This window comes from Notamacropus eugenii, chromosome 3, assembly GCF_028372415.1.
Source record: "Notamacropus eugenii isolate mMacEug1 chromosome 3, mMacEug1.pri_v2, whole genome shotgun sequence".
NCBI classification, from domain to species: Eukaryota; Metazoa; Chordata; class Mammalia; order Diprotodontia; family Macropodidae; genus Notamacropus; species Notamacropus eugenii.
In genome coordinates this window covers 448,561,390-448,587,174 of record NC_092874.1, presented here as the reverse complement: position 1 = coordinate 448,587,174, position 25,785 = coordinate 448,561,390, and the positions used below count along the sequence as shown (strand labels likewise).

Here is a 25,785-nt window from a genome sequence, read left to right as displayed (position 1 = left end):
TACCCATTAGTTTATCTCTATTTTGTACATATCTCCCCAGACACAATGTAAGTATCTTGAGGTTAAAATCAAACTAAAGCAAAACACAGCCCCAAGCTATGCAAAAAACGATAAAAGTAGAAAACAAAGGAAATATTTAAATATAAGAAACCATTAACTTCGAGTGTGCACCATGAGTAAACACAAAAAGATGTATATGTGTGTGCATGTGTGTGTGCATGTGTGTGTGTGTGCATGTGCATGTGCCTATGCATGTGCATGTGTGCATATGTGCGTGTGTGTATGTGTGTGTGTGTGTGTGTGTGTGTGTAGGCAAGGAGTAGGCAGGGAAGAAAAGGATAGGTTTTTATAGGGTAGAGATGATTTGAATTTGTTATGTAGGTGAGTGTAATGCCAGATTCTAGAGGGTGAGAACCAGTTCGTGTTTGTCTTTGGATGCCCACAGCTAGCACCTGACTGGATTCATAACAGGTAATCAGTAAATTCTTGTGGTTTGATTGACTGAAGTTCATATCTATCCATCTACCTGCCTGCCACTTTTCTAAAAGGCATAAGGTACTTTTCCTGAGGAAAGCTATTCATATATTAACAATTAATTTGCATGTTAATAATTATCCCTTTTTGTCCCTGAATCAGGGTTCTCACAATGAACATGTTTAGAAAAGCACATTCAGAATTCAAGACACGTGCCCGGTGGATGCATTTATCTGTCTTTTCTTTAGATGTGAAAGCTTCTGAACCACCGACAATATCCCACTCCATGCTAATGTTACAGGAAATCTGTCATCTCAGTGCCACTTCTTCCCCTCCCCTCCCACAAAAATGCTTTTATATGTGGTTTGAGAAGGTAATCAATGAGTGGGAGCATCAGCTCTTTTCATGTATGATTCCTCAAAGGTGAGGCCAAAGAGAGCCTTGAAGTGAGCAGTAAACACTGAGGGCACAAGCATGAAGCTCTCTTAAGAAGTAGGGGCTCTGGGGAATTCATTTTAACCCTGTTGCCCCAACACCCCCCCCTTTAGAATGAAGGCATGTCATTTACAACATCCCGTGAATGGGCAATTTTTGGAAGGCATTCCTCCATCCAGGAGTGGGGAAGCTGCAGGCTCAAGGCCCCTCTAGGTCCTCAAGATTCAGTCAAAGGGCTGCTCTTGAGGACCTAGAGGGCCACATGTAGCCTAGAGGCCACAGGTTCCCCACCCTTGCTCCATACCATTACCCATGGACACGATTTAATGATGGATCAGCTAATCACACAATTCTGACTCAGCTTTGAAGATGACAGTGTAGATGTGCCCCAGGTTTTGCCTTGTCTCTGACTCTGTCCACATGTAGGACATGAACAACCCACTTCTTACCTCCAGAGTGAGGTGGAGGACCACAGAGCAGCACGACTCCCTGTCCTTCTCGGACCGACACTGTACTTCTCATTTTAGTTTTAAAATTTTCAAGATCTATTTAAAGACAGAACAGAACAGAGCTAAGTTTCAGGGGGAAAAAGACAATAAACTAAATGTTCACAAGGCCAAATCGATGTCTTAACCGAGCATAATTAAAGCATCCTCCCCCTTTCAGGAACCCTTGCAATTCAAAATAGCACAGCATTTGCTTTGGGTGGGAAGAAGAAGAGTAACATTGCTCTTGCCCTTCATTAAGATTGCTAGACTTTTTTTCATAGGAACTAGCAACTCTGGATAAAAACATATCTCATTAGTCTTGTGATTTTTGAAATGATAACAAATAAAAAGCTGACTGAGTCTGCAGAGGCTAGAGAAAGTGTAGATGTGAGCCAATTAATCAGATAATGTGATTCAGAGGAGGGGGGGATTGCTTTGAACCAAAAATAAGTCTTTTGTCCCTAATTATCCAGATTGAATCCACTAGGTAATTGCTGAATTTTCCATTTCACTCCTACAAAGACAACCAACATTCCGCAATTTCTTCCCTTCAAAATATTTTATGGTAAATGAATTGTCTGGGGAAAGAATAAAAAACAACTTTAGATTTACCTCTAACCAGCTGCTGTGTTGGGCTCAGAAGAGCTTAAAATACTCATTTTTCTTTTGTATAATATGAGACCTATTTGTTCAGTGTCATTGAGGGTTGTTCACAATAATAAATGGAAGTACAGCATGAGAAATTAATAAGACATGTAGAATTCAATTTATAGGAGCACAGTAGGTGTAATTCACGTGCACCTCTTTGTTTATAGCACTGATCCAAATAGAAAGATGTTGAAAGAGACACATAACATCATTTTTGGAATCACTCTTGAAGGCTTCCAATTCATATTTTGCAATCTCCTGGTTATTGTTTTAAAGTTTAAAAAAAAAATATGAAAGGAAAAGATGAAAGCTATGTTGACTCATGGCAGTGAATTTTAAGGTCCAGCCTTCTTTTTCCAGTTTTAACAAAAGATAACCTCAATAAAGCAGATATTCAATGAATATGATTCCATTTATGTTTTACTACAATCTTGACTTCAAAGACTGCATGTTTCTCTTTTTTTCAGTAGAGAGGTAGACAACTATAAATTTAGAATAAGACATATGTTGCCAGATGTGGCCAGTGCGGGGATTTTTTACGTTCAGCTGGACTTTGTTCTAGTGGGGGGAGTCCTTGGGAAGTAATTATACTATAAAAAGGGGGGAGGCAGGGAATTTGAGCCACCGTTATGATACTTCTTCACAGACAATCCACTCTGCTTTCTATTTCACTTCAATCCAACTCAAAAAGCATTTATTAAGTTCCTACTATGGACCAGGTACTGCTTTAGGTGCTGGTGATACAAAATGAAATGAAAGCAGTCATCATCCTCAAGATGCTTCTAGTCTGCTATGGATACAGAAGCATATGCCAATGGTATACCCAGAGTATGCTGATGTCAATTGCAGGTATACCAATGGAGCATATGGGAAATCTACTGACCCTTCTTTTTTCTGCCCAGCTAAATCATATTCTTTTTCAGTCATGGCTTTTTAATGACACCCTTTTACCAGAGCTTTCAAACTCTCAGCTATCCTCAGTACCGCAGGACCAGACTAAAATGCAATTGGGAAATGTTCAACAAAATAAAAATGAGTGCAGCACAATACAAATGATATTAATTGGTGGTTTTCAAAGCCAATATGCAGCCAGTAGGAATCTGTTTCTATCTGAAAACACTACTTGAGATCAGGCCACTTGCACAATTGCTATTTTGGATGTGCTGTAGCCCACTCATACCTACCATATGCCTGTCTACTGCCCATTAAAAATAATCAAACATTTTATCAATGCTCTTTTTTAATATCACTCTCACTTCCCAATGATCCACCTCCAATTGTAACACTCCCTTTTCACAAAGAAGTCCTGTTAAGTAAAATAAAGTGACACTGTGTGTTCCTGCCAACACGTGCTGCATTCTGAACCTGTAGGTCACCATTTTGTTGAGAGAAGGTAAATAGGCATCAGCCTTTGATTGTCTGAACTCACGGTACATTACTATTTTGTTTAAAGTGGCTTTCCTTTACATTATTGTGGTCATTATGCAAATTATTCTCTTGATTCTACTTCTCTGATCTGCATGGGTTCATGTAAGTAACCTTATTTTTATTTATTTATGGGGGAGAGAGGCAACTGGGGTTGTCATGTAGCTAGTAAGTGTCTGAGGTCCAATTTAAACTCAGGTCCTCATGACTGTAGGGCTGGGGTTCTGTTTACTGCACCACCTAGCTGCACCACATGTAAGTGTTTTTAAGGTTCCTTCAATCCTTCTTATGTCATTTCTCATGGCAAAATAATATTGCATTATGTATATATGTCACAATTTAATCAACCATCCCTTGACTGACAGACAACTACTTTTATGCTCCAAAAAACAAACAAAAAATGCTCTGCTTCTATAAATATGTATGGGACCTTTCTGCATATCTTTGATCTCCTAGAGGCTTATGTCTAGTAGTGACATTTTTTGGATCAAAGCTTATGATCGATTTAGTGTGCACAGCATCTACTATAATTCCAAGCAATCTCATAGAGTTGTTACACCAATTTACAGATTCACCAACATTGCACAGGTGTGTCTGTGTTTTTAACAGCCTCTCTAATATTTATCATTTCTGTCCTTGGCCATCTTTGCAACAGATTACACCACAGTTGTGATGTGATGCCTGTGGGTGATTTTTATTTGTAGTTCTTTCATTTTTATGTATATCCTGGGTCTGCCCTGCCTGTTGAGTTGTTGCCCTGGAAATGGCGGGATGAAGGCATTTTCCTTCAAGACTAGTAGCCTTACTAGTAGACTCCTGACCATCTCTCTTGTCTCAGCTCTAATGACAAAAATAGAGCTCTGCAGACTCCCTCTCCTCCTCCTCTATTCATTCCACTTCAATTTTCTTCTCTGACCGCCTTCTTTTTGTCTCCTTCTTCTCTCCCAGTACCAAGAGTTCAGCAGGAAAAGCCAAACCACATGAATTTAGGCAATTATTTTAAGTTTGCCCATCTCATAGGCAAATAAAATGGTAAAAATATATCCATGATTATTATTTTGTGGGAGGGGGTAACTTGGATAATTCTTATGATCACTGACCTGAGAAGAGTCCAGTCACTTCATTTTATAGATGAGGAAACTGAGGTACAGATAGGTTAAATGACTTAGGATCTCACAGATAGCATCTGTCTGCAGTAGAATCTGAACATGAGTGATTACTTGTTTATTAATTTTTAGCTTTTTTCCATTGGCTAGATTTGCCACTGACTCCAAAGTCCCTTCTAGCTCTAAGTCTCGATAAAAAGATCCAGTGACAATTTACAACTGAAAGCTGTGGGGGAAATAAGACAGAATATACTTCCATGTTTAAAAAAAATGATAAGGATAAATATCTGTGAGTTGCTGATGAAAAATTAAATATAACCTGTTCTGTCTCTCTATTAGAGAGGCTACGTTATCAATTTAGGAGTCTTTTTACCACTTAATAGGATTGACATGTTTGGTTTCTAGAGCAATAGGAAATAAGGCCACATTTTAGGGATATACTTAAGTAGTCCAGAATAACATTTGAAAAACATTCAAAACAAAATCACTATTTCCAAGTTTATGAATACTAAAAATTGCTTGATCCTTCCGAATAATGTGTATACTCTGCTTCAATGCATCCAAAGGAAAAAAATAAAGTGAAAAAAAATAAGCCAAAATTATACATATATTCTACATACACACCTCTATAATTTTATTGAGAAATGAGCTTAAAGTGGGTAGGTAAGAACTGTGGAATTACAATGATTAAGTAAGATTCACAACTATTAACAAAAAGATGTCTGAGTGCATATGAATTTATTTTAACCAAAGATCATCATACTGAAGTATCTTTAAGTATGTCTGTCTTTGTAGTATCTGCAATTTGTAACTAACCTACTATCCCATCAAAGCATCAAGTCTCAGGATTATAATTGAGTGGAAATAGTAGGAAGGAGCTGTCCAAAGTTCTCTTACTAAATGGGAAAAAAATGTCACAATAAATAGCTTCTGAGGGGGAGGAGCCAATATTTGCAAAGATTACTTTCTAACAACCAATTCTCTATCCTCACCAACTTTATCCTGCTTAATCTGTTGCTCTTTCAAAGTAATTTTACATTGCAGGAGAAATTTATCATCGATTTTAGCTGGAGTGTGCTGAAAGAAATAAAACAACTGAGATGGTTTGAAATAAACCAAATCTCCTCCTAATATGAGATGCAGGAAGATGAAGAGATTATTCCTTTACATAAGTGCAAGACTTGGCATTTGCAAATATACGTAGAATGTTACATTAAAACCCCATTAATAGCAAAAGTAGCTCCAAGTGCACTGGTGTACCCATAGTAGGAAAAAAAAGCAAAACTTTTAAAATGTGTGAATCTGTTGTGGTTTGCTTGACACATTCACACAAGACAGGAAATCAAAAATAGCAAAGAAAAATAATTTAACACAAAGGAAAACTCCTGATCTAACTTGCATCTGTTCATTAAGGCAGCCTAATGGTCCCTCACTCCTAAGGGTATCATACCAGTGACAGATATGGTACAGTCACCCAAACAACTTACTTTACTGCAACTTACAACTCCTAAGTGCAAACATGGCCTTCCTAAGATGTGACACCACATCCAGATTGGTTTTTATAGAGTAGTAAATAGCTTAAGACTTACATATATAACTTACACATCCTAAATTGTGGATGGGATACAAATAAACATTCCTCTAAAATGACTTGTTTGTTATATATTTATGAAAATCTAAGGATGGGACAGGGGCAGATTGCAGGAAAATTCCAGATCACAGAATTATCTACATATAGCTATCAGAAACTGGGCTAAGTTCTGAAGCCTGAAAGAGAAACTGAAAAATAGGACCTTCACTCAAGGAATTTGGATTCTATTAAAGAATGGTAACAGAGAAGTAAATACAAAATAAAGTGCTCAGGAAGACGATATGAACACTCAAGTAGATCACAAAAAGCTTCCCAGAGAAAGTGGCCCATGAGAGGAACTGGGAAAGAAACAAAGGATGATCCTAACAGGTAGAGGAAAGCAGAGAAAATTTTGAGTATGCAGAGAGGCCATATAAGGTGTACTGATTCCAGAAAAGAGCAAGCACAAATTAGTGTGGCTGAAAACAAAAAGAATAATTAAATTGATGTGAAGTAATTCTGGGAAAACAGGATGGTTACAGATTAGGAAGGGTTTTAAAAATGCTAAATTTGAGAGTTGGTATGTGACCTTAGAGGTAATCAGGATCTAGAGATCTGAGCAAGTCAAGTGAAATCAACAAGTCAAAAGAAATCTACTAAGTAGTTACTATCAACAGTCACTGTGTAAGCACTGCGTATATGAAGAAAGTCAAAAGGATCCCTGCTCTCAAGAAGCTTACAACTGAATGGAGAAAACAATATGCAAACCTCTCTCTATCAATATGATCCTCAGTCTATCCTGGAGGTAATCTCAGAGGAAAAGCACTAGCATTATGAGGGTCTGGGAAGGCTTCCTACAGAGTGTGGGGCTTTAGCTGAGACTTGAACAATGGAGTGAGGGAGTGACCTGTACCTTAAAAAAGAACATACTGGTAGCTATGGGAAGTATACCCTCCCCTCTCACCCTCTTTCCTCTTATATTGAGAAGGCAGAAGATATATATTCATGAATGGTTGAAGTTGGAAAACAGAAACAGTCAGACCAGTTTAGAGACTATGACAATAATCCAGGAGAAAGTGGGTGAGTGACTGAATTAGAATGGTTTTGGTAGATGATGAATGGACAAATACAAGAAAAGAGCTTAGAAAATCTTTGGATATTGGATGTAAGGGGAAGAAAAGCATATAATTATACTACTTCTCTCTGTCATTTGCTCAGAGTTTATGAAGGTAGCATGAATTAACTTTGTTCTTCCTTATTTTGTTTGTTTTTTTTTTATTGGATCTGGGATTTTATTGGTGGGGACAGTCCCCTAAAAAGAACTTTCTCTACCAACACAGAGCAGCAACTTCTTTGCAATTTGGTTATAACTTAACTATATAAACTCTAGTTGTCTGGGACAATGGGAGATTAGTCCAAGGCTACATAGCCAGTATGTGTCAGAGGCAGGGTTTGGCTTTGGTTCTTTCTGACCGACTGTGAAACTACCTCTTTACTACTCTATATGAATATTAGTTTAGAGAATATGGCGTGAAAACTTATGTAATGCATTCCAGAGCTAAACATAATTTAATTTTGGATTGTCTGTGGTCTGCTGTATGGCAGAGGTACAGAGGAAAAGAAAGGAGGGCTGGGAAACCAGTTTAAACTGTGTACTTTCACTATTTGGATCTCTGTTTCCTCCTCTATAAAATTAATTGGCTAGATGACCTCTTGTCAATTCTAGTTTAACACCTTCTGAGACTATAATTAAGAAAGAACAATACTTCCATAGGAGAGGCCCCTCTAGGCAGTCATAACAAACAATATGTGTTCTTGGGTCAAGTGGCATGAAAGAGGAAGACAGTAAGGGTTGGAGAAAATCTCACCTAGAGTGTAAGTTCTGGAAGCCAGATGATAGAAACACCTCCTGACAACTGCTGGAGAAAATACCTCTAAGGGCAGAATGAAGAAAACTCATCTGAACTTTGAGTGTCTTGGGGAGGAACCATCTGCCATCTAGTTGTTTCTTAGTGTCAATAATTAGTCTTGCTAATGAGGTGCTAAATTTAGTTATTTCTAGCTGCTAAATGATTGCAAGTGTTGTCAATATCCTTTAAATTTCAGCACCCAAAAACAAAGCCGTGGTCAACCCACCATGGTTATTGGCTTACATCTAGGAAAAAGAATCACTGTAGGCATGCCTGCTATTAATACAAGTAGCAATGCATTAATTACTTCAGAAGTTGAGAAGTAAGGAGCACAGATGACAAGAAACAGAAAGTTTTTTTTTAATAAGTTACACATTACTTACATTTCTTCCAGTAACCCTAACCCAACACCATCCCCTATGAAAAAGAATATTTTCAAGAAAAAAACTATAAAGAACAGGAAATATATCAGTGACATTGGTCAAGACATTGATACATTTTGAAAGTATCTGTAATGCCCCACACTTATGGTCTTCCCATTTTGGCAAAGGAATGGAGATGCCTCAATTTCATGAGATGTTTCTTCTTTGGAGTCATGTTTGTTCTTTGTCTTTTACAACATTCATTTTTGATAATTTTCTGGTCTTTGATCTTTTTTGGGTGCAGAGGAGAGAGCTTCAGACATGGAGTTAGGAAGACCCAAGTCCAAGTCCTATCCCTAACACTTACTAGCTCTGTTACCCTGAGAGAGTCATTCAACACCTGTTTGCTGCAGATTCATTATCTATAAAAATGAGTATTATCATAGCACTTATCTCCCAAGGTTGGTGTGAGGATCAAATAAGATAAAAACTGTAAATTTCTTAGAACAGTGTCTGGTATACAGTAAATGCTATACAAGTATTAGGTATTATTAAAATTCATTGTAGTCATTATATTATTAAGATAATAATTCTTCTCACCTGGGCTTATAAATTATAAATCACTGAGAGTAGGAATCTAACTTTCTCCTTAATTTATAAATAAGTGTGTGAAGGAGGGAGTAACATCTTTAAGAAAAAAGAGAGCATCTTCAACTACAAGTTTTTCAATGATCTGTCAGGCCATATGTATTTCGTTTCACAGTTGGAGGTGGTAGCAAGATTGGGAATGGGGAAGGGGAGGAGATTGCAAATTAACCATATGGGATCTGGACAAAGAAGAGATGTCCTACGTGGAATTTGTCATGAAGTTCAACCAATATTTAGCAAGAATTTAAGAATCCAATACCCGGACAACCAAAGAACTTGAAATAGATTGCCTTACTGATAATTTCATCTCAGTCCAAATAATCTCTCATCTTTTAAAAAGTTAGTTCCTCAGGGCGGGGGTGGGGGACGGTGTCAGAGCCAAGATGGTGGAGTGGAAGGATGCACTTGTAAAAGCTCTCCCCATAGCCCATAAAATACCTGCAAAAAATGACTCTAAACAAATTCTAAAGCAGCAGAAGCCACAAAATGACAAAGTGAAAGACACTTCCAGCCCAAGACAGCCTGGAAGGCTGACAGGAAAGGTCTATCACACTGGGCGTGGAGTGGAGCACAACCGGGGCCATGTGGCACAGCAAGGCCAGGACCAGAGCAGGCCTCAGGGGGCAGAATGCCTAGCAGCAGTTGCAGTTCCCAGATTGCTCAACCCACAAACACCAAAGACAGCTTCAAAAGTCAGTGATAAAGCTCTTTCACCTGGGTGAGAAGGGAACATGGTATGACCTCACCTGCAGCAGCCACTGCAGCATCACTTTTTAGTTTTGGAGCCCTTGGCCTAAAGACCATGGGGGAATTGAGCAGCTAATGTGGATCTCAGCCCTGAATGGTGGCCCTGGGATGAGGAGGAGGAGTGCTGGAGTGGTGGAATTGGAGGTGATTGTGGAGAGGGAATTCTACTTGCATATTGTGGGCAGAAAAATTTTTGGTTGCTCCCAGACCAATGTGCAGGCCATGAGAGGAATAAAATTCTCTCCCTTGATTGTGCTACCTTGGAGGAACTGAGACCTTATAGTTCCTTAGAGTATACACTAAAGGACTCAAAAGTCAAGTAAGTTACTGGAAAAATGCCCAAAAAGGGAAAAAAATAAGACTATAGAAGGATACTTTCTTGGTGCACAGGTATTTTCTTCCATCCTTTGGATGAGGAAGAACAATGCATACCATTAGAGGAAGAAATAAAAGTCAAGGTTTCTGCATCCAAAACCTCCAAAATTAATATGCAATGGTCTCAGGCCATGGAAAAGCTCAAAAATGATTCTGAAAATCAAGTAAGAGAGGTGGAGGGAAAATTGGGAAGAGAAATGAGAGTGATGCAAGAAAATCATGAAAAGAGTCAATGACTTGCTAAAGGAGACCAAAAAATGCTGAAGAAAACAATACCTTTAAAAATAGATTAACTCAAATGGCAAAAGAGATCCAAAAAGTCAATGAGGAGAAGAATGCTTTAAAAAGCAGTATCAGCCAAATGGAAAAGGAGGTTCAAAAGTTCACTTAAGAAAACAGTTCTTTAAAAATTAGAATGGAGCAGATGGAAGCTAATGACTTTATGAGAAACCAAGAAATTACAAAACAAAACCAAAAGAATGAAAAAATAAAAGACAATGTGAAATATCTCATTGGATAAAACAACTGACCTGGAAAATAGATCCAGGAGAGACAATTTAAAAATTATGGGACTACCTGAAAGCCATGATAAAAAAAAAAAAAAAGAGCCTGGATATCATCTTTCAGGAAATTATCAGGGAAAACTGCCCTGATATTCTAGAACCAGAGGACAAAATAAATATTGAAAGAATCCACTGGTCATCTCCTAAAAGAGACTCAAGAAGGAAAACTAGGAATATTGTAGCCAAATTTGAGAGTTCCCAAGTCAAGGAGAAAATATTACAAGGAGCTAGAAAGAAACAACTTGAGTATTGTGGAAATAAAATCAGGATAACACAAGATCTAGCAGCTTCTATATTAAGGGATCAAAGGGCTTGGAATATGATATTCCAGAAGTCAAAGAACTAGGATTAAAACCAAAAGTCACCTACCCAACAAAACGGAGTATAATATTTCAGGAGAAAAATGGTCATTCAATGAAATAGAGGACTTTCAAGCACTCTTGATGAAAAGACCAGAGCTGAATAGAAAATTTGACTTTCAAACATAAGAGTCAAGAGAAGCATGAAAAGGTAAACAGGAAAGATAAATCATAAAGGACTTATTAAAGTTGAACTGTTTATATCTCTACATGGAAAGATCATATTTGTAACTCTTGAAACTTTTCTCAGTATTTGAGTAGTTGGAGGGATTACACACACACACACACACACACACACACACACACATACACACACACACATATAGACAGAGGGCACAGGGTGAGTTGAATAGGAAGTGATGATATCCAAAAAAATAAAATTAAGGGGTGAGAGAGGAAAATATTGAGAGGAGAAAAGGAGAAATGAAATGGGGAAAATTATCTCTCATAAAAGAGGCAAGAAAAAGGTTTTTCAATGGAGGGGAAAAAGGGAGAAGGTGAGAGGGCAAAAGTGAAGCTTACTCTCATCACATTAAGGAGGGAATAACATGCTCACTCAATTTGGTATGAAAATCTATCTTACACTACAGGAAAGTAGGGGAGAAGGGGATAAGTGGGATGGGTGAGATGACAGAAGAGAGGGCAAATGGGAGGAGAGAGTAATTAGAAGTAAACACTTCTGGGGAGGGACAAGGTGAAAAGAAAGAATAGAATAAATGGGGGGGGGAAGATAGGATGGAGGGAAATATAGTTAGTCTTACACAACATAACTACTATGGGAGTCTTTTGCAAAGCTACACATATATAGCCTATATTGAATTGTTTGCCTTCTCAGTGGGGATGGGTGGGGAGGGAGGAAGGGAGAGAAGTTGGAACTCAAAGTTTTAGGAATGAATGTTGAGAATTGTTTTTGCATACAACTGGGAAATAAGAAATACATGTAATGGGATAAAGAAATCTATCTTGCCCTACAAGGAAAGAGAGAAGATGGGGATAAGGGAAGGGAGGGATGTAATAGCAGGGAGGGCAGATTGGGAGAAGGGGTAATTGGAATACTTATTGTTTTGGGGTGGGGGAGGGGAGAGATGGGGAGAAACTTTGGAAATCAAAATCTTTTGGAAATGAATATTCAAATCTAAAAATAAATAAATAAACATTAAAAAAAAGTGAGCTCCTGTAGCAGGCACTTTCTTGAGATATTGGCTCCTTTTCATTTGTATGCAATAATATCCTAAGATCTGCATATAAGACAGTAGATTCTTGTCTCTTCAGCTTCATCTTATGCTATTCTCCATATATGCTATCTTCACATGAAAAAAATTCTAAAGCTACTGTTACTAATAATAGCTTGCATTTATATAATTCTTTAAGGTGTACAAAGTATTTTACATATGTTGATCTCATTTAGTTCGCAGAGTTGCACTGTTAGGCAGGAGTTATTAGCTTCATTTAATCAATGAGGAAACTGAGGTTCTGAGATGTTTAGTGATTTGTCCTGAGCCACAGAACTAGTAAGTGTCTGAGGCTGGATTTGAACTTGCATCTTCCTCATTCCAAGTCTCTCATTCCTTCGACTGTGCTATTTTGTTGCCTAATCTCTGTATCTTCTTTTTTAAAAAAAAACCTTATTTATTTTATTCTGAACTTAAGAAATAAAACAAGCATTTCCATAATATAGTAGAATATAAAAAGTTGACTGTACATGAAACTGAAAATTTAGCATGTACAACTTGCTATTTCTTTTAAATATGTAATAAAGATATTTTGCAACATTTTTTCTTCTTGTTCCCTCTTCTGGTCTCACTGGTCTCTGTCCTTTTGCTCCCACTTCCTCTGCTGAAGTATCTTGCCTCCCTTTGTTCCACATACAGTTCAGATGACATCCTCCCTCACTCCAGTGAAAAGAGCTGTCTGTCTCTTTAAAGTTATCATTGTACTTTGTCAGGACTTTCCATCTGAAATTATCATATACTCTTCCAAGCCTCAGAGGTATGTCTTTTCTTTTCTCTGTACCAGATGCCACAGTGGACAAAGTACTGGATTAAAGTCAGGAAGACTTGACCTCAAATCCAGTCTAAGCCACTTAATAACTGAGTGATCCTAGAAAAGTCATCTTTTCTGTTTCCTCATCTGTAAAATGCGCATAATAACAGGACCTACCTCCCAGGACTGTTGTGAGGATCAAATACACTAATATTTATAAAGTGCCTGGCACATAGTAGGTCCTTATTGCTGTAGTTGTCATTTCCAGGTTGCTCAGAGGGAGCTACAGGGATTTTGTGAATTCATTCTTTCCACTACATGAGATTATTGGAGGTGTTCTAGTCTAAACACAAGATTCACACCCTGTAGTAGAGGGATTGGGGGGAGGGGGAATCCCTGCAAACCCACTGGAGAGTCCTTTGGTTTCTGGAGCTACATTTTAAAAATAATTTCTTATTGATTTATTTTTTTTTAAGGCACAGATATTCCCACATATAACATGTGATTATACCCACAGATTATACCCCTCTTTTGTTAAAAAGCAGAGGGAAAAAAAATCAAAGCCCCTGATATAAAGACCTCATATGTAAATACAAGCAGTCTTCAGTATCTCTAGGTACTCTCTGCCATCCCTTTTACTGAGAAAGGAAAAGATAGTCATCATATTTTCTCTAGAACCAACATTGCTTATTGTGTGGTGGTCTTTTCTCACCATCAGACTGTAAGTTTTATGAGAGCAGGGTTTACAACACAACTATCTTTATATCCCAAATGCTTGCTTAATAAATCTGGTAAATTGAATTCATTATTTACAAAGTGTATTAGTATAAATCATTCTATTAGGGAGGTGGGAAGAGGAGTGGAGAGAAAGAGACAGAGAGGGGGAGGAAAGGAGAGAGACAGAAAGACAGAGTCAGAGAGAGACAGAGTGACAGAGAGAGAAGAGGCAGAGACAAAGAGGCAGTGACAGAAAGACAGAAGGAGACACGGAGAGAGGGAGCAAAAGACAATGCAGGGGAGGGATACAGCAAGGATAGAAGGGAAGAAGGTGAGAAGATGCTAATGAAAACTGAATGACAGAAATTTGTCCACTAATTTGGCAACAAGATTATATGGAGAATGGAAGAATCAAGAATGTATGCAAGGCTCTGAAAGTGGGTGAACAGATGGATGATCTAGTCTTCAGAAGAAACAGATAAGTTTAGAAGAGGGCATTCATTTGGGAATGGGAATAATAGGAGACATGTCTTTTGAATAGGTGGTGGTTGAAATGCTTATGGCCCTGGGCCTAGAGTCAGAAACAACTGAGTACAAATCCAGCCTCAGACACTTACTAACTCTGTGACCCTGGCCAAGTCCTTTAAATCCTGCCTGCCTGTTTTCTCAACAGTAAAGTGGCAATAATAACAGCATTTATACTTCACATGTTTGTTGAGAGGCTGAAATGAAATAATGTTCATAAAGTACTTAAAACAGTACCTGGTACATAGGAGATGCTTAATAAATTTTGCCCTCTATCCTCTCTTATCTAGGGTCATCTAGATGGAAATGTCAGCAGGCAGTCAGGACTCCATTTCCAAAGTGAGATAAGGGTTGTACAGAGTGCACAGATTTGGAAGTCATCTGTACAGAAATGTCCACTGAAGCCATGAAGCTGCTGATGTAGATGGGAAGAAGGAGATATGTCTTCTTCCATCAAGAAGATGTGTCTTCCATCCACATGTAGATGGAAAAGAGAAGATGGAGGATGCTGACACTAGGGGAAATGGTAAGGAGGATGGAAATAAATGCAAGGTCTATTCACAGTCAATAGTATTAGGTATGAATCCCTTAGATTCCTATGCAGAATCCTATGCAGGCTTCTGTCCTCAGAGACCACAACAAAAAGAAAGAAAAAAAAAACACTTTCCCCAACTCACCCCAAAAACCGAGAGAGAGAGAGAGAGAGAGAGAGAGAGAGAGAGAGAGAGAGAGAATAAAACAGTGATTAAATTCCTGCAATTACCTATCCTTGGTTCAAAATTCAAATGTGAATTCCATATTCGTTGAATACTTGTTATGTGCAAAGCACTTTGCTAGGAATATAAATTTCTATGACCCTTGGATATAAAGTCATTGAATTAAAAGAATGATACTCAGGACTTCTCTCAAGTCAGTCAGGCAGCCTCCTGGGAAGGAACCTGGGCAATAACCACCCTTTTTTTAGAATCTCAGGATGGATACAATATTCTTTAGCATGGAATGGAACCCAGAGAAGACTCTTGTTCATATCCTCACAGATGTGTGTATGTACATGCACATACATGTGTGCGCATTTGCATTTTCAATCAGTACTCAAAGAACATGATTCTGCCATCTGATTCCCAAATCTGAACATCATGATGCTGATATAACTGACATTTTTACTGATAGAAATCACAGATGGGCAAACCAAGTGTTGTACTTTGCCAAAATACTCAACAACTTAGAGGAAGGGCTCTATTCCAGTAGGTAGATATTCTACCTACCAGAAAAATCAGATACCACAGACAGCAGATACATGGGATAAGAAAGAAGAGATAGGTTGAGATCTTCACTGATTTAAAAAAAAAAACAAATGCATGAATAGGACCATGGATCTCTTTTGTTTCATAAGGAAGAATCACATTTTACTATCTATTTTTTGCTATCCTTCATGTTTAGATAGCTGGGTAGTGCAGTGAATAGAGTACTTGCCTTGAATTCAGTAAGATTCCTGTTCTTGACCTGAAACCTAGCCTCAGACATTTACTCACTATGTGACCTTGGGCAAGTCATTTAACCCTGTTTGTTTCAATTTCTTCATCTGTAAAACAAGTTGGAGAAGGCAATGGTGAACCATTCCAGTATCTTTGCCAAAGAAAACCCCAAACGGGGTCATGAAGGGTGGGAAATGACTGAAATGACTGAATAATAATATCAAAGCATTATCAGAGCACATATAAAGACTTATCAAAGTATATACCACTTTGCTTTTGTAGGATCTTGTCAAGTTATTCCAAGTTCCCTATTTCTCCATTCTCTGCCACAAACGTAGCCCTAGAAGATGCAATTCTCTTTATATTTGTCTTTTTGTTTCTTTAAACACAGGCCTCTTCCATGGCCTGCTCCCATTGAATGTTCTCACTCTACTCCATCCAGCACACTGTGCCCATTGATTTGTCTTATGGTCAACTACGCCATTCATCTACTAAATAAATTTCAGTGCCTTCTTATTGCCTGAAGGATGAAAATTGACATGTCTCTGTTCAACTTTTATAGCCCTTCACAATCTGGGTTCAGAGGACTCTGGGAAGAAAGTGGAGTAGGTAAAACAAAACAAAACAAAAAACCCAAAACTTTTGGTTCTCCAGTTTCCTTTCCCAAAAAAGACAGGATATCGCCTCAGAGGGAACTGGGAACAGTGGAAATAGAGAAAAGTTGGGGTAAAGCAGTTGTTCTCCTAAGTAACTTGAGAAGACCTCCTGAAAGACCAATGTCCACCAAGGGCAGACTAAAGTGAAAACACCTCCAGGACAACTCTGTGGAATCAACAAACAACAAGCCCAGGCTGCAGAAGTTGGGAGACAGCCTCAGCATTAGAAACTTTCATCTCAGGGACAGTGTGAGGGTCTGACTGCTGAGTAGGAGAAGACTGAAGGACCTTCCACTGTCGATGGAGATCAAATACAGTTGTGCAGACCAGACTCACCCCAGGCTGGGCTGACACTGTGGGAGAGAAGGAACTCACATATACCTGGTGACTGTAGTAGCAGAGGTGTGGGAACCATGCCGGTTGTGGGCACTTGTAGGAGGGCAGAGTCCCTTGTTTCAGTTCCAGGACAGAGAGGAGCTGTAGTTTCCAGACACCAGAGGTACCACAGGGAACAAGATCATTTGCAGAACAGTGTAGCTGGGGGCCCTAGTCATGACTTATGAGTGGAAAGGAGAGTCCAAGGTTGAGTCCCAGGACAGACCTTAGTAAATAACAGTAAGAAGGAATTGAGGCTTTGGGGCATCATTCCTCATTTCTTGGAACTATGACTTGATTACATTAGTAGTTGGTAAAAACAAAATAAAACAACAATAAAATAAAAAAGAAGTAGGCAAAGGAGAAAGAACCCAACCATAGATATCTGTTTTGAGGATAGAGAACATCTGCATTCATGTTCAGAAGATGATAATGGAGCTAAAAAAATTCACTCTTTTTTTAATGTAAAATATCAAATGGCCACAAGTACAAAAGAGGTTTTTAGGAGAACTTTAAAAGGACTTTCAAAATCAAATAAAAGAGGTCAAGGAAAAATCAGAATAAAAAAGGAAACCAAGAAAATTATGAAAAGAAAGTCAAACAATTTGAAATAGAGAATCAAAAATTTAAGGAAGAAAATAATTTCTTGAAAACTAAAACTGGGCAAAGAGAAGGTAATGATGTTCTAAGACCAAGAAATAATAAAACAAAATCAAAAGAATGAAAAAATAGAATACAATGTGAAAATCTCAACAAAAATCAACTGATCTGGAGAACAGGTCAAGGAGAACTACATATAAAAATAAGAGATATAATAGTAGTTGAACTACCTGGAAATTATAATTAAAAAGATACATTACAAAAAATTATCAGAAAAATGGTGCTGAATATCTAGAACAAGAAGGCAAAGCACAAATAAAAAAAATCCATCGATCACCACCTAACAGGGATCCCAGGAGGAAAACTTACAGGACTATCAAAGTCACGTTTTAAAGTGACCAGATTAAGAAGAAAATTGGAAACAATAAGAAAAAAAACAATTTAAATATAATGGAACTGATGAGGTTCAGACTCTGGGAACTTCCTTGAGCTCCCCTGGAATTTCCTCACTGAACCTGGCTTTTCATACTCAAATTGATCTCTTCCTGTATCTCCTCACAGAATCTGGCCTTTCATACACAGATCTGTGATCATTGTCTATTATCCCTTGATTGCCCTACCTGCTTCCCACCTAGGCGCCCCCAAGTCTGATATTTGTTGATTCTCCTCTAGACCCTTCCTAAACCCCTCCTCCCATCACCCTGGACTACCAGACCACCTCACCCCCACCCCACCCCCTGCCCAGATCCCTCCTATACTCTTTTCTGTATTTAAGTTCCACCTTGCCTCCATGAAGGTGCTCAGATTGAATCCAGCTCAGACTCTGTCTAGCTGAGATTCTATCTGGCCCGTTTGTGATTACTAGCATCACAAATGCTTAGGCTCCTTAAGAGGCAACCCAATTAGGCGAATCCTTAATAAACTTTATTTTCTTTGGCATTTAAGAAGTCTTGAGTCGAATTCATTTGAGCACGACCTGGATCGTCGGTATTTTGGGGTTCCCCTCACCATTAACCTCATCAGAACTACTATAAGGATTACACAAGATTTAGCAGCTACTATGTTGAAGAACTTGGAATACTATATTCTTGGTGTTGGAATACTGTATTCCATATAGCAAAAGATCAAGTGTAACTTGCAGTAATAGTAAGCACCCCAACCTACACAGGGGGGCCTGCTATCACTGGTTTTTTGATCTACTTTTCTAAAAGGAAAGGCAACTTTTGAAGGGTTAGCAATCACTTTAATCAAGCACAGGTATCAGAGAAAGTCAAAGTCAAAATTTCAGAGAAATCAAAAATCAACAGACAGAGCTTCCAAACTGCCTGACCACTAACATACATACATCTTTACTAGACAGGGAAGCAACAACATCCGCATTTTCAAAAAGCCACGGGGGCTGCTTAGCGGCTTCCCATAGCCTCATCTGGCACTGCTTTCAAAAACTAAGCCCCAAAGTAAAACCTCACCCACAGAGTATTTATACACAATTTAGAGCCAGAGCGCATAAGGCTCTCACTCAATGCCTCAATAGAAAAAACAAGGTACTTGGGACCCTGATACAAAACACTTCCCCTAATCAAGCCTCTGACAATGAGCAGGCCCATCAATGGGTGGGAAAGATGCTCCCCAATCACGTTTAAGCAGAGGCATTATTGTTCTTGGTTATACTAAAATAAAATCAGCAAAAGATCCTATTTTACTTGCCATTACACTTACTCAGCAAAGTATAATCCTGAATGGAGAAAAAAATGCGCATTTAATGAACTGAAAGATGTTCAGGTATTTGTGACAAAAACAGCAGAACTTAAGGGAAATTTTGACATATAACATCTAGGAGAAATATAAGTAAACAGTAGAAAAACAAGTATGAAGGTCTCAATAAGGTTAAATTGTTTACTTCTTATACGTGAAAATATTACATTTACTGTCTGTCATCATTATTTGGGTACTTTAAAAGAAGGGCATAGGCTGAGCTGAGTATGATGGGGTGATTCAGAAAGAATAAAACGACGTAGGGAGATATAAAAGAGAGTACTTATACAAATGAGGGATGAAAAGGAAAATTGATACGGAAGAAGCTGGTAGGAGGAAGGCAGATAATGCTAGAACTTTACTCTCATAGGGAATGTGTTAAAGAGGGAACAACATATATATCTCTATCTGTCTGTCTACATACATACATTTCATATATGTGTATATACATGTGTGTATATATATGTGTATACATGTGTGTGTACATACACACACATCCTAAATTCAGAAAGAAATAAGAGGACAGAGGGATAGGGTAGGGGAAGAGATTCTTAAAGTGTCAGTAGGTTAAGGAATAAAAGGGCAAGGTAGCAGGCAGAAACCAAATAGAAGAGTAATGAGGGGAAGGGTAAATAGAGTGAGATGGATAGTGATGAATAATAGGAAGGAGGAAAATGAACAAGTAATTGCAGATTATAATGAGAATGGGATGAATTTACTCATAAAATAGCTGTATAGCAGATTAAATATTAGAATTCAATAATATGTTGCTTTTAGGAAACACAATAAAAATGCCAGACACACACACAAAGATAAAATAAAGAGCAGGATTAGAATTTATTATGTAAAAAATGAGGATAGTAATCATGATCTCAGACTAAATTAAAGTCAAAATAGATTTAATCAAAAGAGAAAAATAGGAAAATTACAGTGTGGACAATATTATTCAACATTATTTCAGACCATTTAAAATAACCAGACAGTATAAAATATCTGAGAGTATACCTGCCAAAACAGACATAGGAACTATATCAAGATAAACATAAAACACTTTTTAATACAAATAAACTCAGATATAAATAGTCATATTCATTGTTCATGGGCAGGTAAAGTCATTATAATAAAAATAAATGACAATTTTTGCCAAACTAATCCATTTATGTAATGCCTTCACAATTAAATTACTAAAAGAAACCCAAATAGAGTCAGAAAAAAAGTAATAACAAGGTTCATTTGCAAGAACACAAGGTCAGGAACGTCCAAGAAACAAGGCAAAATAGATGTAAAGGAAGTAGATTCAGTGGTATCAGAGCTTTAACTATATTATAATTTGAGAGCATTCTTGAAGCACAAAATAGATAATTTTGACTACTTTAAATTAAATTTTTCTTGAATAAATAAAACCTATGTGCCCAAGAATAGAAGGAATGCAGAAAATTGGGGAAGGGGAAGCTTTCAGAGACAATCTCTCAGATGGGATGTGAATGGGTTGGAATATTTGCTGAGGTGTAAGAAATGACGTGCTGGTTAATTGAGAAAATCATGACAAGACTTGGACTTATGATGGAAGATGCTGTCTACCTTCAGAGAAACAAGTGACAAGTGGAAATAAACACAATATGATCTTATATATATATATGTGTGTGTGTGTGTGTGTGTGTGTGTTTGTGTATGGATGTATATGTGTATATGCATATATTTATAGATGAAGTGTGTATGTACATATGTATGCATGTATGTACTCACTCTTAATTATAGCCTTCTTGGGGCAAGGTGGGGTGAAGGAAGAGGAAAAAATAAAATAAAAAGTGCACAGCAGAGAATAAGAGAAAACGTACAAGGAAGCCAAGAAAAGTTAGGCTTTCTTGAAAGGGAAATTGATTGTTTTATATTAAATACACTCATGTTCTACTATGTACATGGAAATCTTTTTTTTTCCTTTTTTTATTTTTATATTTAAATTTAAAATTTTAAAAAATATTTGGTTAATTTAAAAAAAGGGAAAAAAAGCAATGGAACTTCAAGCTGTTTTTCCAGTCTCCTTGGGCATTCTTGCCCTTCCTGCACTGTGTGATCCAGTCAAAGTGCCCTCTCTGTTCCTCATCCCCAACATTTCATTTCTCATCTCCATGTCTTTTCACTGGCTGGCCCCCAGACTTGGCAGGTGCTTCCTCTTCACCCCTTAGAATACCTGTCTTCCATTTCAACTACCTTCTTCAGGTAGTCAATCCTGATCCCTTCCCAAACCCAAACAGCTTTTCTTTCCTCCGTTCCTCATATTTTCACTTTGTATGTTTATATACACATCTCCACTGCATGAATGTAAATTACTAAAGTGTAGGGACCGTTCTGTTCTTTGTAGCTATATGCCCAGTGCCTAGTATAGCTCCTGACATGCAGCAGGTGTTTAATAAGTGTTGGTTTGTAAGGAAATATAATCAAGTAACCTACAAAATTATCTCTCTACTGCTTTGGGCAGCATGATGAAGTGCACAAGCTAGGTCTTGTAGTGAACAGTGTTGGACTTGGCAACAGGACATCCTAAATTCAAATATGACATCAGATATTTCATGACTGTGAGATTTTGGGCAAGCCACTCAGCAGCTCCCAGCCTCACCATCTTCATCTATAAAATGGAGATATGAGTAGCACCTACCTCATAGAGTTGTGCAAAATGGGATAATGTTTGCACAGAGTCAAACTCTGCAACCTTAACAGATTATATAAATGCTAACAATTAATATTAAGAATCCACCTCTGCCAACTCCTTTATTTGCTTCTCCTAGGATAATTTTTGAGCTTCCCTTCTACTTTTCATTAGAATTTCTTTATGTCTTCAAATATCATTTAGATCATAAAAATCCATAAAGATGTAATTCAATTCTTAAAATAAGAGATCGATTTATTGATCATGTGACAAATATCTTACATTTAAAAGAATAAAGGACATGGTTGAAATGGACATCAAAGGCCATCTAATCAACTTCTGTCAACAGTTTAATTCTAAAAAAGACCTGTGTGGGTCTTAGACTCCTCTGTCTTCTTGGGGACTGCATAGGACTGAATCTTTTTTTTCCCTCATTTTGCTGATCACTTCCTATTGATTCTGAGGTCCATGTTACTCGGGTCACTTCTCTTATAGCAGACATCCTGTCATTTGACCTGAGACAACAGCTTAACAAGATCTGCAAGAGCTTGAGGTATAGTATGGTTTGTTTAGGGTTACCTTCATTTCTACAAGAGGCATTAGAATGAAACTTTTGTGAAAGTTTATTATATGTATACACATATGTATATGTACATGTATGCAGGTACACAGAGATATAAATATATGCTTGTATGTTAAATATAAATATATGCATATAAGCATATAAATTACTATAAATTTAAATATATATAAGTAAATATAAATCTATCTCTGTCTATCTATCTATCTCTATCTATCTATCTATCTCTATCTATCTATCCATCCATCCATCCATCTATCTATATCTACCTATCTATCTATCTATCTATCTATCTATCTATCTATCTATCTATCTACCTATTCACCTATATGCTTTCATTTGGTCTCCTAAAGAAGACTATTTCTTGAGAGCAGGCCATTTTCTTATCCTTCCTTTATACTTTGAGCAGCTAGGTAATAGAGCAGTGTAACAGAACTCCCCACCTGGAGTCAGGAAGATTCATCTTTCTGAGTTCAAATTTTCCCTGGGTGACTTAATAACTGTGTGACCCTGGACAAGTGAGTTAACCCTGCTTGCCTCAGTTTCCTCATCTGTAAAATGATCTAGAGAAAGAAAGGGCAAACCACTCTATTATCTTTGCCAAAAAAACCCAAATGGACTCACAAAGAATAGGACATGACTGAAACAACTGAGCACATCCTCTATATTATACCTTCACTGTAACCATCTGTACTCAATATCTAACAGTTTTAGCATACATTATGCGATTCTTTAACCTCCAATCGTCTCTGATGGAGCTAAAATATAAATACTGGATGGTTAAAAGAACAGTGTAGAATTCACTATTAAGAACCAACTTCTTCACTGGAAACAAAATAGATCTCTGTTGATTGGAGAATTGCTAAGTAAGGTATGCTACATGAACATGATAGAACAGATGTAACAAATAGAAAAGAAGGCAGAGAAGCATGGGAAGACATATGAACAAGGTATAAGCAAAAAGCAATAAAATAATTTGCATAATAATTAACACAGTATAAAGGGAAAGGACAAAAAATCAAACTGTAAGTAATTATCATGTATAAACTTATAGCCAAAGAAAACAAAATAAAATGGATTTCATTTTTTCCCCAGAAGTGGGGGATTATGGTTGTGAACATTGTGTAGAGTGTCAGACATGTTGTTGTGTTGGTGAGTTTTCCTAAATTATTTCCCCCATGTCTCTTTTTTTAGTCTTTATCACAAAAGATGCCTTCCTGGCTAAACCAGGAAAGAATATATTTAGAAATGAAGGTAATGTAAAACAAAAAAATCAATACATTAAAAACTCTACTTCTTTACTTCACGTGCTCTGTTTAAAAAAGAAAAAAAAGTAATTTTTGTAGGCTTTATCATTAGTCTGTGTGATTTGTAAAAGGTTTAAAAAAATCCAAAGCAACCACGTGATTATTAAAAATCTTTTTCCTTGCTTGTAATTCTGAAGTTTAAAAGTATGAATAATTAATGTAAAAAGCAAAGAATAAAATGCCTACTATTTTTCCTCGTCCTCTTTCATGGTAATAGAAAAAGCTCTTCAACTTTGCCACCAATACTACATTTTTATTTGTGCAAAAAGCCTCAGGAATGGTTTCTTGATCTTTCTTTGAATCTAAGATACCCGGGAAATTCCGATCTTTTAAGATAGCTCAGAAAATCTCTGTTAAGACCTCTTTTAAAAAGTCATTTTGAATTTGATTTGAGGTCTCTAACTCCCAAATATAAAAAGACAGCATTGCCCTTACAAAGAAACAGTATCATTTATAAAATAAATGAGAATGGACTTCCCAAGACCTTTAAACAAAGAGAGATTCTTATATTTCAGATAGTGAACTAAGTGTTATGTAAGGACAAAGAGCAAGGTGAACTAGTAAGTGAATGAGAGCAGACAAATTCCCTTTACTTGGAGGAATATGCTTATGAATTTTTATATTTTTAAAGAAAATGATCACTAAAATTGATGTTATTCAATTGATAGTTAATGTTGAATCAAAAGCTAGGTTGAAGTATCACATTTTCCTTTAAAAATCCCTTTCACTTCCTTGGGCCTTTAAAAAAAACTTTTAAATATGAGAGATGAACATTATCAATTATTTCTTCTAATTCTTTTTGGGAAGAAATATTTTTAAAGTTTTACTTTTCATGGATTCTTTTGCTTTTCTATCATCTACACTTGCCAATACATCTCTCTCCTCCCCTGACGACAACCAGGGAGCTGTCCATTACAAAAAAAAGGACAAAAAAGAAAGAGAAGAAATTGTTTCAACAAAATTAACCAACACATAAAACCAGTTTAGCAGACAATGCATCAATACATCTGTTTTCATATGTTTAAGATAAGAGAATACTGTCATGTCCAATTGTACTGATCCTTCATGGCCCAGCACAAGGCCCACCCTCTACAATAATCCTTCAATGTTCTCTCAGCCCCATGTAGATTTCATCTGCACCCAGTTATTCCAATTGTTTTTGACCCCACCACCATCATCATCATGCACACACCCAGGATGACCTCCTCACCAGGCAACTCATCATCATGGAGATGACATTAGACTTGTTGGTCATACCTCATCAGTACCATTGGTTGCTTCTACCCCTCTTACTGGTGGAAGACTGAGAAAAAAACTGCTTCAATAGGGACCTTTTATAAAAGGCCCCAAATTCTAACCATTTCTCCATTGGCCACCAGCTTGATCTCCTCTCTCCACCCTGACATACACATATAATCACATTCACTTTTCAGTTCCGTTTTCTGTGTTTTCTCTCTCCATTAGAATATAAGTTCCTTGAGGTTAAACACTCTTTATCTCTTCCTTATTTATGTCCCCAGAGGATGCCATAGTACTTGGCTCATAGAAGGAATGGAATCAAATAAATATTTATTGTACCATATCATGTATTTCAAATACAAGTAGGGTATGGTGTATGTAGTGGTTACAGCTGCAGTAGTTTCCTCCTCTGAGTTCTTCAAGCAAAGATTGAATAACCACTTCTTAGGTTTTTTTTCCTCCTCCAAAGATTGAATTATCATTTTTGAAGGGTTTTGGCAAAGTGCAGGTTGCGTTAGATGCCCTTCAAGTCCCTTCCAATTATGAGATTCAATGTTTTTATGCCAGTGTATTTTCTTCCCTAATCAGAATTTATAAGTTCCTATAAGATAATATTCAATTAATCAACAAGCGTTTATGAGCACTGCAAGTCACAATCACACCAACTGAGGCAAAGAGATATAATTTTACTTGGAAATATAAATCTTCATCCCACTGTATCTTGTTTGTCTTATAGAGCATGTATGTATGCCTATCTGTACACACTGATACATATGGGTGTGTCAATATTGTTTGTGTATATATACTGCATTAATT

General features: G+C 37.2%; 1 protein-coding gene across 3 annotated transcripts in view; it reads right to left on the bottom strand.

Moving 5' to 3' along the window:
* CNTN3 (contactin 3) overlaps positions 1 to 25,785 on the bottom strand; it is a 429,998-nt gene that overhangs the window by 169,421 nt on the left and 234,792 nt on the right. For all 3 annotated transcript variants that reach the window (XM_072598650.1, XM_072598651.1, XM_072598652.1), the window contains exon 5: positions 1,359 to 1,454. In XM_072598650.1, coding sequence (XP_072454751.1) covers positions 1,359 to 1,454 — 96 coding nt within the window. The remainder of the gene's footprint in view (positions 1 to 1,358; positions 1,455 to 25,785) is intronic.